Source organism: Rattus rattus, chromosome 1 (assembly GCF_011064425.1).
Source record: "Rattus rattus isolate New Zealand chromosome 1, Rrattus_CSIRO_v1, whole genome shotgun sequence".
NCBI lineage: Eukaryota > Metazoa > Chordata > Mammalia > Rodentia > Muridae > Rattus > Rattus rattus.
The window spans coordinates 250275700-250300615 of record NC_046154.1 but is presented as its reverse complement, the minus strand read 5'-3'; the positions used below and the strand labels follow the sequence as shown (position 1 = coordinate 250300615).

At 47.0% G+C, this 24916-nt stretch overlaps 1 protein-coding gene and 1 pseudogene across 1 annotated transcript in view; one reads left to right on the top strand and one right to left on the bottom strand.

Moving 5' to 3' along the window:
• Window positions 1–24916, top strand: part of Enthd1 (ENTH domain containing 1) — a 115849-nt gene that overhangs the window by 28928 nt on the left and 62005 nt on the right. Inside the window, exons 3-4 of the mRNA XM_032890885.1 lie at window positions 3527–3775; window positions 22690–22805. Of these exons, the coding sequence (XP_032746776.1) occupies window positions 3527–3775; window positions 22690–22805 (365 nt within the window). The remainder of the gene's footprint in view (window positions 1–3526; window positions 3776–22689; window positions 22806–24916) is intronic.
• On the bottom strand, window positions 9528–9830 carry LOC116890151 (annotated as a pseudogene).

Here is a 24916-nt window from a genome sequence, read left to right as displayed (position 1 = left end):
ATTTCACACACTCCTTAAGTGTCCTGGAGACAAGCTAGTATAGTTCTGGCCTTTGTGGATGTTGGAAGAAAGGCCATCTCTCAAACGGGCAGCTTTAAACTGGCACAACTCTAAAAGACTCATGTAATGTGCTCTCTGGGTGGCTGGAAGGAGGGCCTGGCCAGGTCTGAGGCCCAGGTCTGTGTACCCTCCTTACTAAGACTTCAGTGACTGCACCCCACATTCATGTCCAGCATGTCACTCCTCCATACTTCTTTGAAAAACTTGTTTTGGCTTGAAACAACCCCTTGATACTCCCTGGGTGTTTCACCCAACAGGACCCAAGTACACACGCATATTTGTCCCCTTTTCTTGCTGTGTCTTCAGTGCTCAGGACACTCCCTCAGCTGCTCGAAGGATGACTTGGTGACTGCAGAGGCAACCGTGCTTGGACCCCAGTCTCTTGCATGGCTGCTCTAGTGATTCTTGCCTCCTCGTCTTACCATGTGTTTGAGACAGCCCAGGTTGGCTTTCTGCTCGGCCCCTCCTTTCACGTTGTTAGGTTTCAGACCCAGGACAAGGTGCTGAGGTGCACGTTTTGCATATCAGAGCAGACCTGGCCTCCAGTTTCTCCCAGCACCCCTCAGTCCCTACCTAGCATACTCTATCCCCAACCCTGAACTTTCCGGTCCAAGGGCAGGACTGCCCTTCCCCCAGAGACTCTGCTATATAACCCAGACATCTTGGGTTCTCCCTGTCTTCCTATTCCTATTCCCCTTTCCTTTCCTCCGCATGGTCACTTTCTCTTTCTCCCCCCCTCCTCTCTCTCTTTCCTTGGGACCAGTGAACTTGCCTTCCCCAGCAGCTTCCCAGTGACCCTGTGTTTCATGTACTCTAATCTGGCTTGAATTGACTCAGTTCACCAGTGGAGAAATAACTTTCCACATAATGATCTTGCCCCCATTCCAGGTCCTTATTATTTTTATGTGTTTATTATTATTTTTCCACATTTTGTGCCTTTCTCTTTAAAATGTTTATTATGTTTACTTTATGTGTATGAGTGTTTTCCTTGCATGATGTATGTATATCGTGTGCGTGCCTGGTGCTCACAGAGGCCCGAGGAGAGTGCCGGATCCCTGGAACTAGCGGTAATCATGGTTGTGAGCCACTATGAGGGTCTGGGAACCTGGGGCTGCAAGGCAGCAATACTCTTAACTGCCAAGCCATCTGGAAGCCCTGCGCTGTGCCTTTCCACTGGAGGTTGTGTATTGTAGCCCCCGACAACACACGTGACTGCTTCAAACCCTGCCAGTTAGTCATGCACATGGATTCCTTCAGTTTAGAGGAAGAGGAGGGAGTCCTCAGACTGGAGTGAAACTTAGTTCAGAAAATCTGAATTCTAACCCTGCCCTATTTCTTTCTTCTTTCAGACAGGAAGCTGTTGTCCTTCCTGTACTGTTAGAGTTGATGCTGCGTCTTCCTTCGGGTCTTTTCAGAAGCTTAGAGGACTGGATGCTCTTGTTTACTTATCTCCTCCTTGAAACAGACTGAGGGGCTCTTCTTGGCTTTTCTTACTTCTCACTGTGGTGCTTTAGAGGAGCCCTGGCTGGTACAGAGGGCGGCAGAATGGTAGCTGGGGAATTAGGCAGAGTTAAATGAGATGCCCACTCCTGGGTGAGTTCTTTCCTATTTTGGGCAGAATGCAGAACCTGGCCTTCCTGAAGCTGCTTCTGTTCCCTTGGGGGAGTCAGATGCTCCAAGGAGGAGGCTCCCACCAGGGCAACTAGCTTTCTGCTTGCTGTGCCTGCTGGCCACTTGGAGGGAGGGAGCTTCTCCTACATCTCACCAATCCCCACAGACTTGAAGTAGAATGTTCCAATTCTAGCCCATGATTTCCAGCTTCTAATTGGGGGTATTGCAGGAGGCTATTTTAAGCCAAGCAACTTTCCCAGGCAGCTAAGTTGTAAATTGGCTCCCAGCATCTTCCAGCAATCTGCTTCACTTACACCATAGCAAGGAGAGCATTTGAAACTTTGTGATGTTTCTTTCTTAATTCATTCACTCAGTAAATATTTATTGAATATATGTTAGTGCCATCAGTGTCTGCAGGGAGACTCCTCTCACTGGTTTATGTTCCGAGAGAGAGGAAGCAAACAGCAAGGGAACACACAGGTGACAGAGGGCAGTAGCAGATGCCACAGGAAGAAACAACTCAGGACAAGAGATAGACTGATGAGGTGGGGCTTCTTCAAAGGGTAACAGGAGAAATGCAGGAATGCGTCTGAGGAGTCAGATGAGTCAGAGATCCTGCCATGGAGAGTTCCTGTAGGAGGCAAGAGCTGCCTGACTTTCTGTGTTGCTGGTAAGGGGCTCAGGGCTGCAGGATGAGGTACTGGTGGGGGAGAGACGGGTAGCGTGACACAGGTTGTTTTGTTTTTTTTTTTTAAATCTCCAAATCTAAATGGTGTCCTTGTCCTCCAGGAAAGTTCGTCCCCAAGAGCTCCAACAGATCTCTACCTTTCATATGACACTGAGAGAACCCAACACACAGTAGGCCTTTTCAGTTAGGGACTATGAGGTGTCCACCAGAAACTAGTGGTGTTTAGAACAGGTTTTGAAAAAACATATAAAGAAAATTTGGGAGGAAGAAGTGGCTAAGAGACTGGAGAAAGTAACCTCTGTGCACACGCTTGCCCATCTGTGCGCACGCTTGCCTGTCTGTGCGCACGCTTGCCTGTCTGTGCACATGCTTGCCTGTCTGTGCACACGCTTGCCCGCCTGTGCACACGCTGTTCGCGTCTGTGCACACGCTGTTGCCTGTGCACACGCTGCCCGTCTGTGCACACGCTGCCAGTCTGTGCACACGCTTGCCTGCCTGTGCACACGCTTGCGTCTGCCTGTGCACACGCTTGCCCGCCTGTGCACACGCAGTTCGTCTGTGCACACGCTTTTGCCCATCTGTGCTCATGCTTGCCCGTCTCTGCAGGTGCATGGGGAGTCTGGAAGTTGAGACCGATGCCTTCCTCAGTTCCTCTCCACCTTATTTTTTGAGAGAGGGTCTCACTGAACCCAGAGCTTGCCAATTGGTTAGGTTGGCTGTCAGTGAGTCTTCGGCCCCTCCTGTCTAGGCTCCCCAGCATGGAGGTTGTAGGCAATGCTGCTACTCCTAGATTTTAGATGGATTCTGGGGATCTGGACTTGGGTTCTCCTGCTCCCAGAGCAAGGACTTTACCCACTGAGCAATCTCCCTCACCTCATGCTCAAACCTTCTCTGTGTGCCTCTGTTAGTGGATTTATTGCGATGTATGGATGGCTTTCCAAAGAAAAATCCAATAATGCATTTAAAATGAAAAGTGTAATGCAGGATAAGATACAGTCCCATCACGTGTTGATGATGTGTTTGCTCAGTGGGCACAGTGTGTCGCCGACAGTCTTCTGTCTTTCCACTTTGCTACCTTGACAGTTCTCCTTCCTTTTCTTTAGAATAAAATAAATTATAGCTTTAATCCGTTTTCCGTTTTTAAGCTAACTCTTGGGTGTTTTTCAGGTCGCTATATCCGGGAGAGGTCTAAGCAGGTCATAACTCTGCTGATGGATGAGCAGCTGCTTTACAAAGAGCGGGAGGTGGCGACTTGGACGAGGCAGCGGACCTCCTACTCCATGTCATTTCCCAAAAGATTGCCCGCCGCGGGGAACTCACCTGCAGCATGTGCTTCAGTCCTCATCCCGGAAAGCCTTACCCCGGAGAAGAGGCACTCGCAAGACTGCAAGAAGACTGCAAGCCTCTGTGGTAAAAGTGCGTACTGCAAGCAGCAGCCTATCGTGCGAGGTGCTCATTGAACACCTAGGGAGTGCACACCAGCCTCGCCCCACCTCGCCCCATTACCAACACCGCATCAGCAGGGCTAGCCCACTGCTGACTGCATTCTGCAGGGGGCAGGGAGGAGGGAGGATATTCACTAGACAGTTGGATGGAAGCATTCTGAATTCACATAAAATAGTTCTCAGCTAAGACCGTTAGCCTAGAGGATGTTGTTTTTGGCATCTTTATTTTTTTTAAATGTTTATTGTTTATTTCATGTGCGAACACTGTCGCTGTCTTCAGACACACCAGAAGAGGGCATCGGATCTCTTTACAGATGGTTGTGAGCCACCATGTGGTTGCTGGGAATTGAACTCAGGACCTCAGGAAGAGCAGTCGTGGCTCTTAACTGCTGAGCCGTCTCTCCAGCCCCCTGTTTTTGGCATCTTTATTTTCAGCTTAATATTTTTCTAACTGGAATGTGAAGGAGGCTTACTTTCTGGGAGTTAGAGACTGGGTACCTGGGCATGTTTTTTAAAATGTAGTGAAGATTCTAACATAGTTCAAATATTTTTCTAGCATGACTCTTTGTAAGGCTTTCCTTGGCCCAAAACCTTGAGTCTGGATTGCTGAAACTTCAAAGTGAGGTGGGGGAGACATAGCATTGTAAGGGAAGGAAAATGATCTTTCCTATTAATCTTTCTGAAACATCAGAGAATGCCCTCTTGCCGTAGCTCCTCCAGCACCTCTGATGACTTATGCATGAAGTGGGCAGTTAGGAGGAGAAAAGTTCCGCTAAGTCTGACTTAGTCTTAGCTGCTCCGTGAAAGCAGCTAAACTCAGTGTTGAAAGCGCGGGCATTGGAGGGGTTTCCGAGATCGCCTCCCGCTCCCAGCATCTGTGCTGCGGCAATAAGGTTTGTTCCCACCCCTAAGTTGAAATGGAGTTTGCAGCGTGCTGACAGTGGGAGGTGGGGCCTCTGGGGAAATGGTTAGGTCCCAGGGGTAGAGCCCTCCACAGGAATGAGCCCTGAGACCCTAGAGAGCTCTCTTTTAAATTCCTGCTGTGTGTACGGCAGCTTCTTAGGGCCTGGCCTCAAACTTAGGTGTAGCCACCCTGCGTTTAGAATCAATCACTGCTGTTTCTGAGCCTCCATTTCCTGGTGCTGTTGGCAGACTGAACCCACAAAGATATCTGTTAAGCAAAACCCCAAAAGAGCTGCAGGGACTCAACATAAGCAGTGAATCCCAGTTGTCAGCAAAGCCAGAAACTCAAAAGTATCAGCAGTTACATTAACACACGCTAACCTGGACTCGTCCTTCCCTGACTTTGTCAACAGTCGGCTTATAGCGTGGGTCACTGATGAAGAAAGGCATTGAAGGGGGTTCTTTGTAGTTATAACAGTAAACACCACCAAATATGTCTAAAAGTAGGGGAACATCTTTTTTCAGGGATCCATTTATTATGGAATAAGCACCCCACAGCTGACACTAAGAACTGTGACACCAGCCAGGACTCTGCTGAGCTCATTCACCACCTTTTCCTCTTGTCTGTCATCGTTCTTGCTCTTCCGTGTGTGTGTGTGTGTGTGTGTGTGTGTGTGTGTGTGTGTGTGTGTGTGTGTGATGTACATGTAGGTGTGTGCATGCTGAGGGCACTGGAAGTCAATGCCAGTATCTTCCTTAACCGAGTCTGACTTTTTTTTGAGACAGGGTGGCTTCCTGAGCCCAGGTCTTGTCAGTTCAAGTAGGGAGGGTGTCTGGTCAGGGTGGAGCTCTTGTCTCTACCCACAGTGCTGGCTTTACAGATTGTGCTGCAGTGGCTGGCTTTTTACATAGTCCCTCTCTCCAGCTCTGTGGAGCAAAGGTGGTCACTTGCAAGTCACATGTATTCTATAGGTCCTCATGCTCATGTGGTAAGTAGGTCCTTTACCAATGGAGCCCCGTCCGGGCCCTTCCTGTTGCTTGTTGGTGCCCTGCCCTCTTGAGCGTTCTCCCTTGGAATCTGAATGCCCAGCAGCTGTGGAGGCAGCAGCGGTGAGGGAGGGACTCAAGCTCCCTTCCTCACAGAGCTTCTGTGGCTGAGACCAGCCTACGGGCACACATGCACGGAATAACATAAAGCATGTCAGACAGTCACGCGTCCTTTATCAGAAGGGAAAGCAGTCAGGGACAGAGTGACAGGGACGGCTTGATTTGGGGACAGATAGGGGATGGAGCAGCCTTTTGGAGGAAGGGAATTTAAGCAGAGACCTGGCTGCAGTGCTGAAGCCAGTGGCCCAGCGGAGGAACAGGGGGGTCACGTGCTCCTGCCCGTAACCAGCCACAGCTTGGGTGACAACAGGCTAAGGAAGTGAGTCCTAAGTCACTGCAAAAGTAACTCATCCCTGGGCCATGCTGCGAGGCACACAAGAGATTCTGGCTTGTTAATTTATAGTCCTAGAGGAAGATCCACACAGCATCTCCCAATGTTACGGTGCACCTCAGTCACCAGAAGAGCTCTGAATGACTGTTTTAAAATCATGAATGTAGGACATGGTGGCACATGTGACTGAAACCACAGTACTAAGGGGCCCAGTCAGGAGAACCAAGCTTGAAGCTAACCTGTGCCACACAGCTAGACCATGCCTCAAAGAAAAATGAATTCTGAGGCCTTGTTATAATGAAACGCATTTAGTAGCACACACATATATAGTGAATGGCCTGCCATCTGCCAGGCACTACACTAGGTGTGGTAAGCAAATCTGGTGTTTCTGCTGTCATGAAAGTGACATGGCGAGATGTACTCTCCCGTCAGCTCACGACAATGGGGTCCAGGGCAGTACTGCAGGGTGTGCATGTTTAGATGCAGAAGCTGCTGGAGCCCTGTTAGTAGAAACTCGATTGGGTATTTCTGTTTCATTTACCCGCTGTCTGCAGTAGATACATAGATGTATGCGTTTCTGCTTAGAAGGGGGCAACTGGGCTGAGTCAGTGTAACTGTAGTACCATTCCACAGTCGCCATTTCTGTAAAGGGTTTGGATCACAAGCTGCACTTTAAAGGAAGAAATAAAGCAGACACTTGAGGACAAGAATAAGAAAAGGGAAATGAGTTGGGCAGGGGCCCCCTTACTGGGACTAGAGAAGTAGCATGGGTGCATGGAGAAGAGATGCGTGTGAAGTGGGTAATCACATGTCAGAAGCCATGGGGCAACCACGCAAATCCTAGTGGCTTAAATGTAGCGGGCTTTCTTGTCCTCCTTAGCAATGCAGAACGGGTGTCTGAGGACCATGATACTGCTTCCTGTGGTATTAGCAGCCTCGGGCTCTTTCTGTCTTGGTGCTGCACCAAACTTATGCGGTATAGCTACCTGGGCACCGTCATCACATCCATGGTCTGGGTTATAGGAAGAAGGGAGTGCTCCGTCCTGTCAGGTGGCATCTGACGTTTTCCTTTCCGTGTTACTTATCACCCAGCCACATGGACACTCCTAGTCACAAGGGAGATCGGGAAGCTTGTGTCAACGATGCTTATTCAGAGAGAAGGGGGAGAATAAAGAGACAGTGAAATACTCTCCACCCCAGGGGGAAGGGTACAGGCAGAAGGGGCATCAGGCATGTAAGAACTGCTTGTGTACCAAATGGAATAAAAACAAAATTTGAATATGCAGAAAAATGTGGGCAGATACTTGAAAGTTCTCTGAGCAATTAACGAAAGGCATAATACATGGTGTTTGGAAATCTCAGTTTGCTAGAGCTTGCCTCTAGGAAGCGGTTCGGGCCTTGAACAGGAGGGCTGTTTAGCTTAGTCACAGGACTTCGCCTTCCTATTACAGAAAACAGCTGTTTTGGGGAGATAATTCTTACTGCTTTGTGTGGAAATGAAGGGATGAGGGTTGTAGGGAGACTGCGAAGAACAATGGTTTCTGTCCGGGCACAGGGCCTGCTCTGGGTGGGAGAGATGAGGGGACAGTCCTGTCTGAAGACAGCACCACATCAAAGGGGGTCAACAGGCTAAGGGGTTGTCACACTGGAAAAGAAAGGGAGAAACTGAAAATGACTTCCGAATCCGAGTTAGAGGAAAGAGGTAGACGACGGTATCGTACAGGTAAATTTCCATCTGCGGGAGTCTAAAGACTGCCTGCCTTATTTAGTTACAGCAAGATGTGCCACCGAGAGCCTCACTAGAAAGCCTCGCGCTGAGACAGCTGCGCCCGACTGCTTCGAGGTAAATTAGCAAAGGAAAGGAGCGAGCGTACAGAAGCAGCCTCTGTGCATCACCACTTCTTGTTTTTTCTCTCCACTCTTGGATGTTCCCCCTACGTTTTAATTCTTGTCGATTGCCTGGGTGGTTTTTGTTCGGAAGGTTTTGATTTTGGAGGAGGAAGTGCACTGAAGGCTAATTGCTGCTTGATGGGAAGCAGCGGGCTGCAGAGAGCAGCTCCACCCCAGCCCCTGCTCTGCGGCTCTCCCAGGCCCTTCCTTCCTTAGAGGGGCACCAGAGCCCTTCTCTCTGAAGCGTTTCCTTCCCACCCCAGTACCTCTGAGCTCTCTGGAAGGTGCTGTCTTTGTAGTATTTAATGAGGGCTCCTCTGGGCAGTGCGAGGCAGAATGGCATTGTGTGTCACATTCCTGTGCAGAAGACACATGGTGGCTGCTGAACCAGTTAGACTGCAGGTCCTCCTCCTTCCTCTATAGCCACGGCCAGCACCATGGATGCCACTGTCTGTACTGACAACCCTGACACAGGGCCAGGCTTGGTTACCTCTGCGCACACGCAACAGCTGACAGGGCTCACGGACACATTGGTTGTCACTGAAACACTTATGTTGATGAGGCCTTCTGTTGATATCTTATAGTTTAAAAATAAACAAACAAAAAGACCCTATAATTCATAGCCCCTGCCTTCCCAAACCAACAGTTTTTACAAAAGATATTGGCTTCCAGTCTACCTTTCTTCTTTGTTTTGGAAAAGTTACTTTGTTCCTGTAAATGACGCAGGCTCACTGTACAGATGTGGTCACTAGGCAGGCACACATGCACACAGAAAGGTGACTGACACGCTGTGGACAGCTTGAGAGGAGTGTCCTTGTTGTTCTTCCCTTCGTGGAGGAGAGAACGGGGTCTCAATGTGTAGCCCAGGCTGGCCTTGAACTCAGTCCTCCTGTCTCAGCTTCTCAAGTTCTGAAATCACAGGTGCACACCAGCTCAGTTATATACTGATCTATGGTAAGCATTTCAAACGTCTGATTCTAGCAATAATTTAGGGGCCGCTTCTGTTCATGATCCCCAGTAGTCATAAAGGATCTGCAGAGCATTCGCTGCTCCCACAGAACTGTGAAATCCCCAAGGACTTTTCCTCACAAGTGCCAATAGTATCCGTTTTGAAGACATTATAAAGACTGATTGGATGGATTTTTTTTTGAAGGCCACTAACTTTATTAATTTAAAAATCTTTTATAAAGAAAGTGACTGTTCTTGCCAAAAAAAGGAGTCAAAGGGCATCCAACAGATGGTGAGGGAGAAGGAGGCAGTAATCCATTCAGGAAGGCTGGGAACTACTGCCATGGAACTGCAGGGGGAGGGGGAGGGGAAGGCATTCGAGGGCAAGAAACCCAGAAAGGCTGAGATGCTGGAGGGAGAGAACTCCCAAAAGACCCTGGAGTACTTAGGAGATGAGGGTGACAACAGCAATCTTTTCCTTCATGGAGGACTGGGAGGAGCCCCACCCTGCTGCAGACTCTGGAGATTCTGCTGTGGCTGGGGGCCTGAGGGGTCCCCAGAGAACATTACAAGAAGGCATCACACCATTCTCGAAGGCACCCAAAGCAGTCCCGGGACTGCTTGGCATCGGCACCACATGTGTCTTTCAGCCATTCTCAAAAGAGGTCTTCATCTTTCTTTAGTACCAGAAACTGGCCAGGGACCACATACGCCTTGTCAGAGCCCCTTTCCCCCAGCTTCTTGCCCAGGACATCACCAATCCCGGCCAGGCTCCCCACTGGCTTCTCCCCCATAGGCTCTGTCACGAAGTCTCGGTGCTTTTGGGAGGTTGTCATCTTGATCAGGCTTAACCGGCAGCTCCAGCTCTGGTAACGGCTCCTTGCGCCACTCCTGGATGAATTTTTTTAAAAAAAAGAACCTGGAAATTTTTTTTAAAAAGAAACGTACTTTAACAAATTAGAATATATGTCCAAAAAGAAAAATAATTATCTCAGAAGCAAGGTTGGAAAACAGAAAGTGATGGGTAGAGGGTCAACATGTTTACAGAGTGGAAAGAGCATCACTTGACTAGTTAGTTACGAACAACAGCGGAGTCCCAGCGCTTGGGAAGCTGAGGCAGGGAGATTGCCAAGAGTTCGAGGCCAGCCTGGGCTAGGATAAGACCCTGCCTCAAAACAAAACAAAAACAAACAAAAAACCCAAAACTGAATAGCGGTGTCTGGGCACAGAAGATGAAGGCAGATGGTTCTGAAGGTCTTTGCTGAGAGCTGAGAATGTGACTCCTAACCTTCACGAGTGAGTGCGTCTCGTAAGCTTTCCAGTAAGGCTCCAAGAGAAACCGGAGCACACAGACTCCAGCGAGGGGAGAAGTGTGACAAGAAAAAACCCTTACAAGTAGAGGTATCCAGCAAAGGGTAGAAATTAAAAGTAAACTGATACAGTTAAGCCCTAGAATATTAATTACAGTGGACGTTAGCAGATGGAACTCTGTTGGAATCAGAGACAAGATGTGGGCAAAGAAATCCTGACATAGGCTGTGAGTCTCAGTTCACGGAAGCAGATGGATAGAACATTATGAATATACATCATATACTAACTGGAGCAATAATGATAAACCAGGAGCCATGAGGTGGCTCAGTAAGGGAAAGTGCTTGTCACTGAGCCTGGTGACCAGAACCCACAAAGTAGCTAGGGAGAACCAACTCCTGGGAGTTGTCACTGATCTTCAAAACGTGTGCAGTACCACACATGTTTCCACACAGGCATGTGCACCCCACATACACATGCACACTCAGACAAACGTGTGCACACATACCACATACACACACACCTCTTATGCACAGGCATGTGCATACACACATACGCACACACAAATAAATGTAAAAAAAATTGAACAGAAAAAGAAAAGTAATGAAAAAAATGTTCCCTTTCCCAAGGAAGATTAAAAAGCTTTAATGTGACTATTTTTAGTAAAGTAACTTCAAAGAGTGTGAAGCAGACTTTTGAACTACTATCACGGTAGATAATTCCCAGACAGACTTTTCCGTTAACCATAGGTGGAATGCACCAGATATTTCAGGAAACCTATATCATGCAGACCAGGTCTTCTGACCAAAATGCAATTAAGTTTGAATACAAGAAAAAAATGGACACAAAAAATGTCCATCCATTTGCATGTAGAAGTGTTTTTCTAGGACAAAGCAGAGAGAGAGAGAGTAAATCTCACCTTCCCTGCTGGCTTGACTTTGTGTTGGGGTCCAGCCATCACAGTAAACAGCCCAAGTTAACACAGGCACTGGGAGATGCTTCAGAGAGAAAAGTACTTGTCACAAACCTGAAATCCCAGCACTGGGAAGGCAGAGGCAGCAGAGGAGAAGAGTTTCTGCGGTTCCAAGGCAGCCAGAGTAGCTGAATCAGCAGGTTCCAGGTTCTCCAAAAGGTGGAGAGTGACTGAGAGGACCCTGATACAGATGTCTAGTCACCACTACAGTGCACATGCGTGTGGTGTGTGAACATCTATAGGTGATCTCCACACAGAGACACTCGCGTAAGAAGTTAAATGCATGGAAGGAACAAACCCTTTCCATATAGAAAACTACAAAAGGTCTACAGAAGGCACACACAAAAAAATAAGACCTTATTAAGATGATAAGTGTAACATTAAAATATAAAACATATGAAACAAAAAATAATAAAAACAAAAAACAGGCTGGAGAGATGGCTCAGTGGCTAAGAGCACTGACTGCTCTTCCAGAGGTCCTGAGCTCAATTCCCAGCAACCACATGGTGGCTCACAACCATCTGTAATGACGCTCTCTTCTGGTGTGCATGAAGACAGCGACAGTGTTCACACATATAAACATACATCCTATCAGTCTTGAACAATAAACATTTTTTAAAAATGTGTGCAGGTGTTTGCTGCATGTATGTCTGTGTACCGTGCTTGTCCAATCCCCAGATGGCCAGAAGAGGACGTCAGATTCCCTGGAACTGTTGTTACAGACAGTTGTGAGCTGCCATGTGAGTGCTGGGAATTGAGCCCCATCCTCTGGTAGAGCCCCTAGTGCTCTTAACACCTGAGCCATCTTTCCAGCTCCAATAAACATTTTAAAACATTTACTCACTCTGTGTGTGTGTGCGCGCGCGCACGCACACGCATAGGTATCATGGTGCATGTATAGAGGTCAGACAGAGGATAACTTTCAGGGATCAATTTTCTCCTTTCACCATGTGGGTCTCAGGAATTAAACTCAGGTTGTCAGTCTTGGTGGCAAGTACCCTTAACTGCTGGGTCATCTTGATGGCCCAATACACATATTTTTAAAGATACCATTTGTAATTTAAAAATCAAGATTGCTTAGGAACAAATCTTAGACAGGATCCCTGAGATCCATGCACTGTGGGTTATAATGCATGATTGAAATAGATTAAGGAAGACCTGTATAAATGGGAAATAGACCACGATTATTGGAATCATGCAAATATGTCAGTTGTCTACAAATGGAAAAGTTGGAGGATTTTTCTGTCTGGCTGTTTTGGTCAGGCTGGTTCTCCTGTGGAGGCCATATACTGTAGGTTCGCTCCTTGCCCTCCACCCCTGGAGAATATTGGTACATTCTTTACTGTCATGAGAATCAAAAAAGGTCTGCAGACAAGGCCAGATGTCCCCTGTGGGCCACAATTGCCTCCAGCTGAGAACTACTGATTCAGTGCAATTACAATCGAAATTTCCAGAAGGATTTTTAAAACAACTTGATGGGCTGATAATAAAATGTATTTTGAAAAATCAAAAAGTCAAGAATAATACCTGAGTGTGCGCGCACACTCACACACACACACACACACACACACACACACACACACACACACATCTATAGGAGCCTGAAAAAACTGTGATCCGTGGGAGTTCACATCACATCTATAATTTCAATGCTTGGGAGACAGAGGCATGAGATCTTGAGTCCCATAGTAAGACACCCTGTTTCAAAAATGAAAACCAAACACCCCAAAGGAGAAGTAGGGGGAGGCCTCCTCCTTAATAAGACCAACAGGCGTGCCTGGGGCAGGCAGGTGGGAGTGCAAACAGGACACAGCACTGTGCCCAGAAAACAGCTGCACAACTGTGCACATAAAGGACGGTGGCATCATTTCAGGTTTACTGGGGAAGAGATGAATTGTTCAATAAATAATAGACCAGCCACTAAAGAAAATGAGATTAGGTCTCTGTCATATGCATGCACACAACAACAACAAAAATCTAGATATGTAGGACTTAAACATATAAAAGCAAATTTCAACGATGTTTAGAAGATTTAGGGAAATGTGTCTTCTGTAATGTCAGGATAGAGAGACTCTTTTTAGGCATTTAACAAAGTGGGAGCAGCTTCTTGTCCCACAGGAATCCCTGGGACTGAATGCAGGTCTTCTGGCTGGGTGGCATGTGCCTTAGCCCACTGAGCCATCTTGGTAGGCAGAACCTATTATTTTCTCTAGTTCGGTTCTGGGGTTGAACTCTGGGCCTCACCTATGCTACTCAAGTACTCACCTCTGAACTCTGAGCTCAGCCCCCCAAACAGCACAGATGTAAATACAACCATAAAGGAGCCAGCAGGGTGCTGTGTGGTAGCTGTGTTCCTTTGTTAGCCCAGTGCCTGCCCGGTGTCTCTACCTAATCTCCACCCCGTGTGAGCAGAACCTGAGGACAGTTACTTGCCATTGCTACATTCTATGGTGACAGAAAGTGAGAGATCCCAAGCAGGAGAATGAGAGAAGACATTGCTGCTGGCCTGAAGATGGGGTGAGGAATACAAGTGGCTTCTAGAAGCTTCGAGCAGGCCCAACCTACAGCCCTGGAGGAAGTGGAGCCCTTGGCTGAGGGGAGCTTAATTCCACCAAAACGTGAATGACCTAGGGAGTGATTCTTCCTCAGTCTTCAGACACGAAATTTGCTGAGCTGACACCTTGATTTTGGCCTCATGAGACCCGGAAACAGTTCAGTATGAGGAAGCATCTCTCTTGGTTTCCTGGGGCTGCTTTTGTGTTTAAGTCTGATTGGTGTTGAGTTTTGCATTGTAGCGAAGTCAGGATCTGGTTTAATTCTTCTGCGTGCGAATATCTGGTCTTGCTAACCCTGCTTACAGGAGTACCCATCTGTCCTCTCCCACCAAACATTCTGGGCACCGTTGGTTCTTGGCTGACCGTACGTGTGTGGATTCATTTCTGAACAGTCTGTCTGCTCCATGAATCTATATGTCTGGTTTGTGCTGGTACCATCTGCTCTGACCAGTTTCTGTGGATTTTTCTGCAGTAGATTTTGAGATCAAAACCCACCATATAGAAAGTAGGAAAAAAATCAGAATACTATGGGGAAATTTTCTAACACATATAACCAAAAATGGATTAGCATGCAGAGTACATAAAGATTCCCCACAAATGGGGGAGAGGTGGACAGAAAAATAGAGAAGACATTTTCTAGCAAAATGGAGGGCATGTGTAAGGCCAGGAAGCACTGTTTAGGAAGTCAGCCTTGCAGCATTGCGATAGCAACAGCAGTCAGAAAAAGGACATTTTGTGAGAGGATGTCACTTATGCCAACTTCAGAACCACGAGAGCCATTCCTCATCTGTGCCCTTCAGCTGGGCTCTTCACCCACTTGTTTCTCCATCCCTCCTCCTCGCTTCCTGTTGTGCGATGAGCGTATTTGTGTATTTGCCTGATTATTCTCTGACAGTCATTAAGGAGGGCCAATCTTTTGACATCGTGACATGTGGCTGTCATCACACTACACTGGGCCACATTCATGGCTCCTCTGGGATGCACGTGGCCCATGGGCTACAGGTCAGACATAGGTATTGAAGGCAGTGACATTAATGGCTGAGGTCTGGTTCAGGAGCCATGCCACCTGGCTTTGTGTGATCTCGGATGTATTATTTAAGCCCTTCCCTTGTGAGTTCACCTTCCTGACGTGGTAGTGTAGACTCCTGTAAAGTTGGCTCATGAGGGAGGCGAGCTGACAGCCACAGCACAGTGAACTCAGGCTGGGGTCCCTGTCACTCTTCTCATCACATCTGAGACCGGGGACGTTTCTCTGCTAGGTTAGAGTTTGGGCACATTTCTTACTATTTCATTCTTTACGGAAAGAAGGAACAGAGAACTGAGCTGAAGCCATATACATCTTCTGTAGGGATCCCAGACTCCACTCTGTTTCTTGGTCTCTGTAAAGGGACATGCCCATTCTGTCCATTTGGGATCTGGGTCCTGGGCCCACAGGGCAGGGAAGAAAGCCTTGCTCTTTAGATAATCTGTCCACCTCAGTGTGAGAGTGCTCGCTCCTCCTCTCCGTGTGGCAGCCCCTTCACACATCTCACTTGGCCCCTCCAGGACGGACCTTGGAAAAGAACAGCTCTGCCCATCCGTCTCTAGCTCCAGGCATGGTCACGCTGTCAGGCTCCCAGCATCACATCTCCCCACACAGATTCTGGGGAAGAAAGGCATTCTGGGCCTTGTTTCTTTTCTTGACCGTCAGCTATTTTCTTTTCTTTCTTTTAACTGTTAGTTATTTTTAGTTACATTTGCTTCTATATAAGGTTCCTGTTACTTTTCAAAACTAGTTTTGCCTTTAAAATATCTCATTGTTAGGTGGTGAGTTATGAAAACCTTCTGTGCATGTGGTGTGTGTGCGTGTGCATGTCTGTGTGACTATGCATGAGTGTGCCTCTCTCTCTCTCTCTCTCTCTCTCTCTCTCTTTCTCTCTCTCTCTGTGTGTGTGTGTGTGTGTGTGTGTGTGCGTGTGTTCCCACTTGCTTACGGAGGATTGAGCTGCTCACATGTCAAACAAGCATCAGACTCAGATCACATGGACAAAAGGCTGAAATAAAATTGCCTATACCCCTCTCTAAAGGTCTGCTGGGATGACAGTAGCCCCTCCTTCTTATCACCTACCCACTTCACTTAGTTAAAAAGAAATCTTCCTAAATGTGCTTTCTTCGTTTTTATTCTTCTCACCCTTAAAAATTGCCTTCCCCAGCAAACCCTGAAATTCACCTTCAGAGAAAAAGAGATAGCGTTTGCATCCCCTGTCTCTGCTGAGAAGAAAAAGTCAAAAGAGCAAGCTAGAGATGTCTGAGGGCAGCCTCCAGGACCTTCCCTACAAGGTCATGATGCTCCATTCCCTCAGCGGCTAGAAAGTTGGTGACTGAGGCATCCTCACCCTGCCCCCACCCTTCTCTGGGAACTCCTTATAGCAGAGGAGAGCCTCTTTGCCTAGGGTCCTGGTCCCTCCTGAGGGTGTGCACCCACTGATTAGCTCTCTTGCCTCATGGCAGCAACTATGAGGCGAGTCAAGCTTTTGACAGCTTCCAGAAGGATCCACCCAGTCCTCTCTTGCTCAAGTCCAGCAGCCTCCATGCCTCCCACAGATCTCGTTCCTCAGAGCTCCTCCTGGGGAACCCCCACATGGGCATGTGCCTTAGACAGTGTATTCTGGGGGAACTCGATGGTAGATGTTCCTTCAGGTTGAAGCTAACAGACAGTCATAGCAGGTGAGCGTGAATGAAAGAGAAAAGAGAGACACCAGATGCCAGGAACCACTGATGGACGCACCTCACGGCATTCTTGCCTGATTTCTGTGAGTTTAAGATTATAATGATGGTGGAAGTTTTTTGTTTTTTAAAGAATAGAAGAGATCAGTTGTTTGAGGCTACTCGAGTATGGCTATGCTCCATGAGAAGGACTTGAGCAGAGCGTGGCGGCTCATCTGCAGTCCTGGGCTACGCACTGAGAGATCCTGGAGTCGAGAGTCCAAACGTGTGAGTCTGCAAAGCTACAAAGAAGACTCCATCGCCAGGAAGCTGCGTTTTCATCTTCCTGCTTCTTCAGTGTCCACTGAATCCAATCCTTTCGTTCCCTTCTGCTCATCCTCTTCTGTCCGTCCCACTCCCTTTCTCTCTTCCTTTCTTGTGTGCATGTGCGTGCACCTATATGCATAAATATCGGCGTATGTGGAGACCGTAGGTCAATTACTCTCCACCTTATTTTCCGAGATGTGTTTTCTCACGGAGCATAGACCATAGTGGTTCAGTGAGGTTAGGTGACCAGGCAGCTACAGAGATCTTCCCATCTCTCCCTCCCTAACTCTGGGATTTCTAAGTACACACAGCTTTACCTGACTTTTATGTGGACCGTGGCGAGCCCAGCTCAGGTCCTGTGTGTACACAGCAAACACTTTACCAACTGAGCCATGTCTCTCCATCGTCTGGGTGTTTTCTGAGATACAGTATGTTCTTTTATGAAAACTTAAAACAAAAAACAATTGTGCCTCAGTTGTGCTGCCCAGGAAGGCCTCTGGAGCTAAGCCTGAGCACTCCTTCTCCCCCAGCCTCCCTGGGCTACAGTGTATGCCACCATCCTGCCCCAGCCTCCCTAGACTACAGTGTATGCCACCATCCTGCCCCAGCCTCCCTGGACTACAGTGTATGCCACCATCCTGCCCCAGCCTCCCTGGATTACAGTGTATGCCACCATCCTGCCCCAGCCTCCCTGGATTACAGTGTATGCCACCATCTTGCCCCAGCCTCCCTGGACTACAGTATACGCCACCACTCTGGTTCTGAAGAGTTCTTCAGAGTAATCGATTCGTGTTTGCTTACATCGGCACCGAGAGGACCCTGCTGATCTATGGTGACAGCATTTGTTAACACTGGGGAGAAGTGGGACGGTTTGGATGTTCGAGTTTTCAGGGCATCTCAATTCCAGAGCCACAGCTACGCTGATAGCGTCTTGTAGTCAGAGCTCGGTATCTCATCTGAGAGCTATCATGGGGCCCATCAGTTCTGCTTCGAGGTATTATCTGGGCTCTGCAGGCTCAGTGGGATCTCCATCTCTCCAGATAGTCTCTAGGGAGTTCCGCAGCCGCAATACCGAGGAGCAACTCGTCTTCAGTGACTCCCTGGCATCACTTCCTGTCCTCTCCTCACACTTTCCTCAGAGGCTTCTCAGTCACATCCTCCTCCTCCATGGCTCGTGGTCTCACAGTCTTAATTGCTGAATTGTGGTGATGCCAGAGGGACTTCATTTCTGTCAAGGAACTACATGCGTGCACTCACCTCCTCCTTGACTTGTGGACATCTCGAGCACATGCTGTTTAGTAATGAAATCTGATGATGTGCACCTCACTTCCGGTATTGTGCTATCTGATGTCAAGGGAGGAAGATCATGAATGCTCGTAGGGTTTCTGCAGCCCGACTGATGTTCTTCTTGCCCACAGTAGCTTCATAGTATTTTAACCATTGTGTCACCTCGTTTTAACTGTTAACTTGATACAGCCTAGAACCACCTCGGAAGAGTCTCAGTGAGGAAATTTCTAGGTCAGGTTGGCCCATGGGCATGTCTGTGAAGGACTGTCTTGATTATTAATTAGCGTGGGCAGACCCACCCTTCATGTGGGTGGTGCCATGGCCTGGATCCGGTTCTGAGCTGTGTAAGAGTGGAGAAAGCTCACTATGCACAGGCAGCAAGCCAGCAGCATGAGACTTCATTTCTCTGCTCTCCACTATGGCTGGCATGTGGCTAACGGCTGCAGTTTCTGTCTTGTAAGCCAAATACCGACCCCCTGCACTCCCCCGCCTCGGTTACAGCAACAGAAATGAACTGTGATTCTGGGCCAGAATGCATCCATGCTGCGTGTCACTCCTCTCATAGGTTCCTCAGAAGGGATTAATCTACCCCTGTGCTGTCTGTCAAACCCTGGCGTGTTGCATTTCGGATATAATTTTGCTGCTGAATACTGAAGGAGCAGTTGTGGCAGTTTCTGATTAAACCTAAGGAAAGCAGATAGATGACAGAAGTCCCGAGTCCCCACTGTTTGCCAAGATTAATTAGAAAATCTCCAAGTCAAAAATAAGTCTATTTTAATTACTCATCTTCATGTAAGTTCACAACAAAATGAGAAACTACAAACATATGAAAGGTCTCATTACTTCTTCAGGATCTGGCACCTACTGTCCTTGTGCCTTCTGCCAGAAATGATTTCTGTTCTCCTGTTTACTGGGATGCACACCACCCATCAAAGCCCCTGGCATTATAGTCGTTCTTTCCCATAAGCCTGTCTGCGTGTGGAGCTTAACTTCCTGTCAGGCTGTGGGCTTGTTGAAGGTAGAGCCTGTCTCATGCCGCCCTATTGCTTCTAAGGCATTTTCATGTATAATTCCAGACTTATAAACTTCTTCACAAAGTTTTGGATTAGAATGTGGATTTTATAAAAGAGAATAAACATAAAGTCTGGTATGTTATAAACATAGACACAAAAGAGAAAAAGGAAAGCAAATCTGGTGTGCTGGCACATGCCTATAATCCCAGCTGCTTGGGAGTCAAGGGGATCACGAGTTCAAGGTCAGCCTGAAGCACATAGTAGGACTCCCAAGATGAAATTCAAAGAGCCCTTGCCTAGCATGCATATAATATCTGGTTCAATTCCCAGTACTGGGAAAACAGGAGAGAAGAAGAAAATTATATCACATGTATATTCTCACTGATTTTAGCTCTGTTTGCGTGTGTGTATGTGTCTGTGTGGGTTTGTGTCTGTGTGGGTTTGTATGATGAGTGACAGCCGGGAGAACTTAGAAGAGGGCGTCAGATGCCCCTGGCGCTGGAGCTACGGGCTGATTTCAGATGTGTGCCACCCGATGTGGGTGCTGACCACCAAATCCAGGTCTTTTGCAGTAGCAGTCCACGCTCTGACCACTGACCACTCCCATCTCCTCTCACATCTTAAGGACTGTACGTTCCATTAGGATTGAGACGTGCAGCGCTTCGTCTGAGGAAAACATGGGGTCCCTAACTGTGAAAACTGTGTCATTCCTTTCTCTTGATGAGGTCGGATTTGATTCTACATCTCTCACTGAGTCTTAGTGTTTGAATGCTTGAAAGTCTCTCAAAATATCAAATACATGCAAAAAAAAATGTGTTTCTGAGGAAGAATCTCACTGTAGAGCCCAGGCTGACTTCAAACTGCATTCCTCTGCCCCTGTCCCCATTTCTGGGCTTACAAACAAGCAGCCACTGTGCCAGGCTAGACTGACTTCGAGTACACATCCTATCAAAGCCATCGGGTTCATCGTACGGTCTTAGAAGTACTTATCACACATAAAGAACCCCACCTAATTGGAATCACGTGCTTTTATGCTCTAAGCAGAGCCATTCACTCTCATATGAATCCCATTCATACCATTCGTCGCTTGCCGTCAGCACCTTGCAGCATCCATTTCATTTCATGGTTTTCATACACATAAATGCCTTAAAACCCTGTTCACATTCATCATAGCCAGACCTAGAAGGTGCTTTACTGTAGCACTGTCAATCAGTCCGATGAATTCCTTCCAAGCAATGTGCCAACAATTATCTAGTGACTTATTAGAGAAATATTTCCTATCTCTTGTCAGCTATAACGTGATGAAGCCTTTCATGTTTTTGAAAGCAAAGAGTGGAGAACACATTGTTTGGGGAAAGATTTTTTTAAACAGTCATTAGGAGTAATTTACTTTGTCAGCTTCTGGGAATAATAGAAAACACCCTTTATTAAAATGTACCAACTATTAATTAAACTTGTATTCTAACCTGACATAATCAGAAACTGCAGGGCAAATTCAAACCCTAACTGCCCTATGGCTGTCAGGGTAATGTACTTTCCAGAAACCGATTTTACAGTATGCGCTTTAAGTGTTTCCAATTCTTGGTAACTGCAGACTTGGTTTTCGCAGTTCTGGGAAAATATCTACCATATAATCTAGTTGGCAAATGCAGCCTTCATTGTCAAAACAGTAAATTGAATTGGATTTCAAGTGGTTTTTTTTCTCCATAAAATGCCCTACATATGTATTCTAATGAATATAAATATTTCCATTACCTTCACATCTCTGCATCCTCTGCAATTATCATATTTCATGCACTTACTTGGGGTGTGTAAGCACCTGTGTATTTGCGCCCCTGCTTGTCGTAGCGCATGAATGAGGTCAAAGAACAACTTAGCCTGCCAAGCCATCTTGCCTGCCATTTTTTTCAGGGGGGCAGGCATCTCGTGGATCCCAGTCTGCCTCCAAATCTGTATGTAGACACTGGCTCTGAACTCAGAACCCTCCTGCCTTTACCTCGTCAGTGCTAGGATTTCAGGCATGCACCACCATGCTGCCACAGGACACCTAAAGCCTCTGCCAAGGCTGGCTCAGGCTCGGAGGCTTGTGAACTGCTGCACTCATAACGTAACGACACCTCTCCCCCACACCCCAGCTTTCATTACCCTACTCTGGGGGGCTATTCCTTAGGAGTCATGCGCTCTTGGAGCACAGATGGGGATGAAAAGCACCCGATGTGAAATGACATTGGTAACTGGCCCTGCCTCTCTGTGTAGTGATACCGTATATCCGAATATCAGGTGTCCCGGTACGGACTGGTGTTAAGTACTCCTTATTGCCACTACTTTGTCCTGAAAAGACTATGGATGGAACAGAATGCTGGGTCTTCCCTGACTTGACCAATGGAGGTCACTTTGAGGTGGCTTGCTTGTTTCACTTTTTCTATTATTGGTGCCTTACATTTGGGGAAGAAGATCCATTCTCAAAATGGATACATGGTATGTCTTTGTTTTGGGCGGTGGGGATAATTATGAATGGCAAAGAGGAAAGAGCTGGCCATTCCTCTTTTGGATAAGCTTTCAGAAGAAGCTCTGTAGATGCTGCAGATCTGGGGATGGAGTTCTTTCAAAGTCACTGTAATCTTAGGCCCTGTGGGCTAGTTATGCTCCCGCCACAGGTGTGTGGACACGATACGAAGGCAGCCGTCCCACACCTTTTGTTGTCCATAACAGCATGGCACGATGGAGTTAGCACTAATACTTTTAGACAGTTCTTTCTTTTTAGGGCCCATGAATGCTGGGAAAATGCTAGGTGGCTGAGCTGCATCCTGGCCCAGAGGTCACCCAGAACTGGTACTAATCCACAGTAACCAATCCAGCAAGGCAAGGGATATTAAAACAAAAAAAAAAAAATGCCAAATACAGAAAACATAGCAGGTGCACCAGCTTATTTTCATTGGTGTATTTTTTTTTTTTTTTGGAGCTGGGGACCGAACCCAGGGCCTTGTGCTTGCAAGGCAAGCGCTCTACCACTGAGCTAAATCCCCAACCCCGTATGTTTTCTTTTATGTTTAAAGTTTTTGTTTTATATTAAAGGTATATTCGCCTCATAAATAATCTATACACTTCTGATCTATTCTTCCCATATAGAATATATGAAACTCACTTTACATCAATAAAACTCCCTAATTAATCTAATTATAGCCATCATTCTTATAGTCCTAAAATTCCCTTTGAATAGTGTTCACCTTTTGAAGTTCTGTTAGTTTTACATTACTATGTGTTACGTTGTAGTTACCACTGCATTTTACATTATTTTAAAAATACTTTAAAAATACACTGATAAAGCTATAGCAGAACTGCTGAGATGGGACAGGGCCATGAAACTGTACTTTTTGAACCCTCTGGGCTTGCTAATGTTGTGAAGAGCACACACGCAGAGGCGGCCCTCGGTGTGTGATGTGTACTTAGTAGGCAGAATGACTCCTCAGAAATCGTTAAAGTTATACACAAATACAAAATGCTACATTTACTTATTTATCGCCAAAGAAAAACCAGAGCTTTACTTTCTGTTGACAGAAAACACCTCCAAGGCGAGGCTGAGGCTGGAGCAGTGCCAGGATGTGTCGCCGGCTGGCTCCTCTCTGCCCCTGTACTTCCCTTCCCTGGGGATGAAGGCGTGGAAATCTACAGAGGTAGGCGCTCCGGTTCCCTTTGCTGCTGTGCAGGTAACCAGGCACCTGTGTGGAAGCCGCCTTTGCAGCCCGCAAAGCTGCCCTGCTGCTCTTGGCACTTGTGCTTTGTGCGACTCAGAGTCTTAAGTGTCAGTGAGGTAAAACTGTGATGAGTTCTCCCTAAGATTATAGTTCGTGCTGTTCGTTTACCGACTTGGTGGCACTAGGCGCGGAACCCAGTGCATGCTGGGCAACACCCTACCACCAAGCTATGCCCACAGCCTTAAAAGGCTTTTGCTGTGACTTTACAGGAAGTTGACAGAACAGTACAGCATCTTAACTGGCCTTGTTCTCTGCAGCATTGACAGTGCCATGCATTTAAGTAATGATATTTAACCATTTTCATCCTCATGCCCTTGCTCCTCCCCCTCCTCCTCTGCCTCCTCCCATGAAGCCCTTCTCCTCAGCAAGTCCTGCACAAGATTAGTCCTGGCAGAGCCTGTGCTTGGGCAAGTCAATCTGACTAAACTCGGTGCTCGCACAGCAGAAGACACGAAAGCAGGAGGGGTGGGGCCTCATGGGCCCCTCTCCCGTCCATGATGAAATGAGCAAATGAATATAATAAATGGATTTAAGAGGTTGATAAGCAGAGGGCTGGGTCTGCAGCTGAGCAGTAGAGAGTGCTTTATGTACCTGAGGCCCTGGATCCAATCTATAGCACCACACGAGAGGGTGAAGGACCCCACAAAATATTACCCAGTCTCACATGTAATTAGGTAAAACACAAGTTTTGCGCCTTTCACGCTGATGAAAACAATGTTAATTGCTACCACCCTGTGTTTGCAGGGAGAGGAGGGGCCCTTCCGGCTTGCTGCTGGGTACAAGCAGGCACGCTATCTAAGAGTACAGTTTGACACCATTCAAACTCAAGACCAGCCTGTGTGAGTGCTCAGAGATGCCACTGTGAACACACGGCTCGGAGAGGTGGCTCCATGAAGCATTTTAGTGCAACAGTTGTAATAGATGGAAACAAGAAAAATCCTCAAATGACTACCAAAGGAAATGACCAAGTTAGCTTACATGTCAGGAACACAGCTCAGCTCTGTCCTGAGAGAAGCACGTTTGTAATGTGTACCTCAGTGAACACTCATTGCTGGGACAGCACACAATGAATGATTACATTATTACGTAGAAAGATGGCCAGGGTAGGTTGCTTAATCATATATATATATGGTTCCATTTCATTTTTAAAAACTGTGTTTACAGAGAGAATTTCCCCCCAAATTCATAAAGCAGGGAGTACGAGTTGCCCCGGTGAGGAGCTCCACGCCCGTGGAGAAGTGAGCAGGACTCCTGCTCTTTACCACTTGTATTGCTGTTTTGCAATGAGTATTTTGTAATCTATAAAATAATAATAAAAGCATGAATAAAGACATTAAAGTGGACTTCTGAGGAGAGGCAGTGACAGCCGAGACAAGCACGACGCGCCAACAGGATCAGAATAAGCATAATTTCCTCTTCTCCAGCAACTCTGATGAGGTCAAAATTGTGCAGATAGGACATATTGAGCAGAAATAAACCAAAGGGCAAAATTTGTATATTCTTCATTTTGCAAAATCCTAGATGGAAGCAGCAGAACACAGACATTTATCTTCCATCACCACTGATTTAGCAACTCACAAAGACATCGAGGGTTTTGGTCAGCCTTAATTTTGTGTGAGCCACTTCACAACATCCCTATCAGTTGCTATGGAAACAGCTGCAACAAAAAAAAAATCGCAACCTTGTTTTCTTTATTTTCCTAGTGGGCAGGAAAAAGGAATTTTTATTTGTTTGTTTTTGAGGTACTGAAAGCTACGGATAACCTTATTACCAAACTTAATGATTAAAAACTCTGGACAGTCTGAGGAAAGAAAATGGACCAGTGTCAATCATAAGCATAAAAGGTTTCCTTAGTTTTGATAATAATACTCTAGTGAGCCCCGTTCTACTTTTGAAAGCTCTGTTCTGCTAAGAATTTTATTTGTGAGGCTAGAGGGATGTCTCAGTCGGTGAGAGCACTTGCTGTGCAGGCATGAGGACCCGAGTTCAGATCCTGAGTACCCACGTAAGGAGTGGGCGGTGCTGGAGTG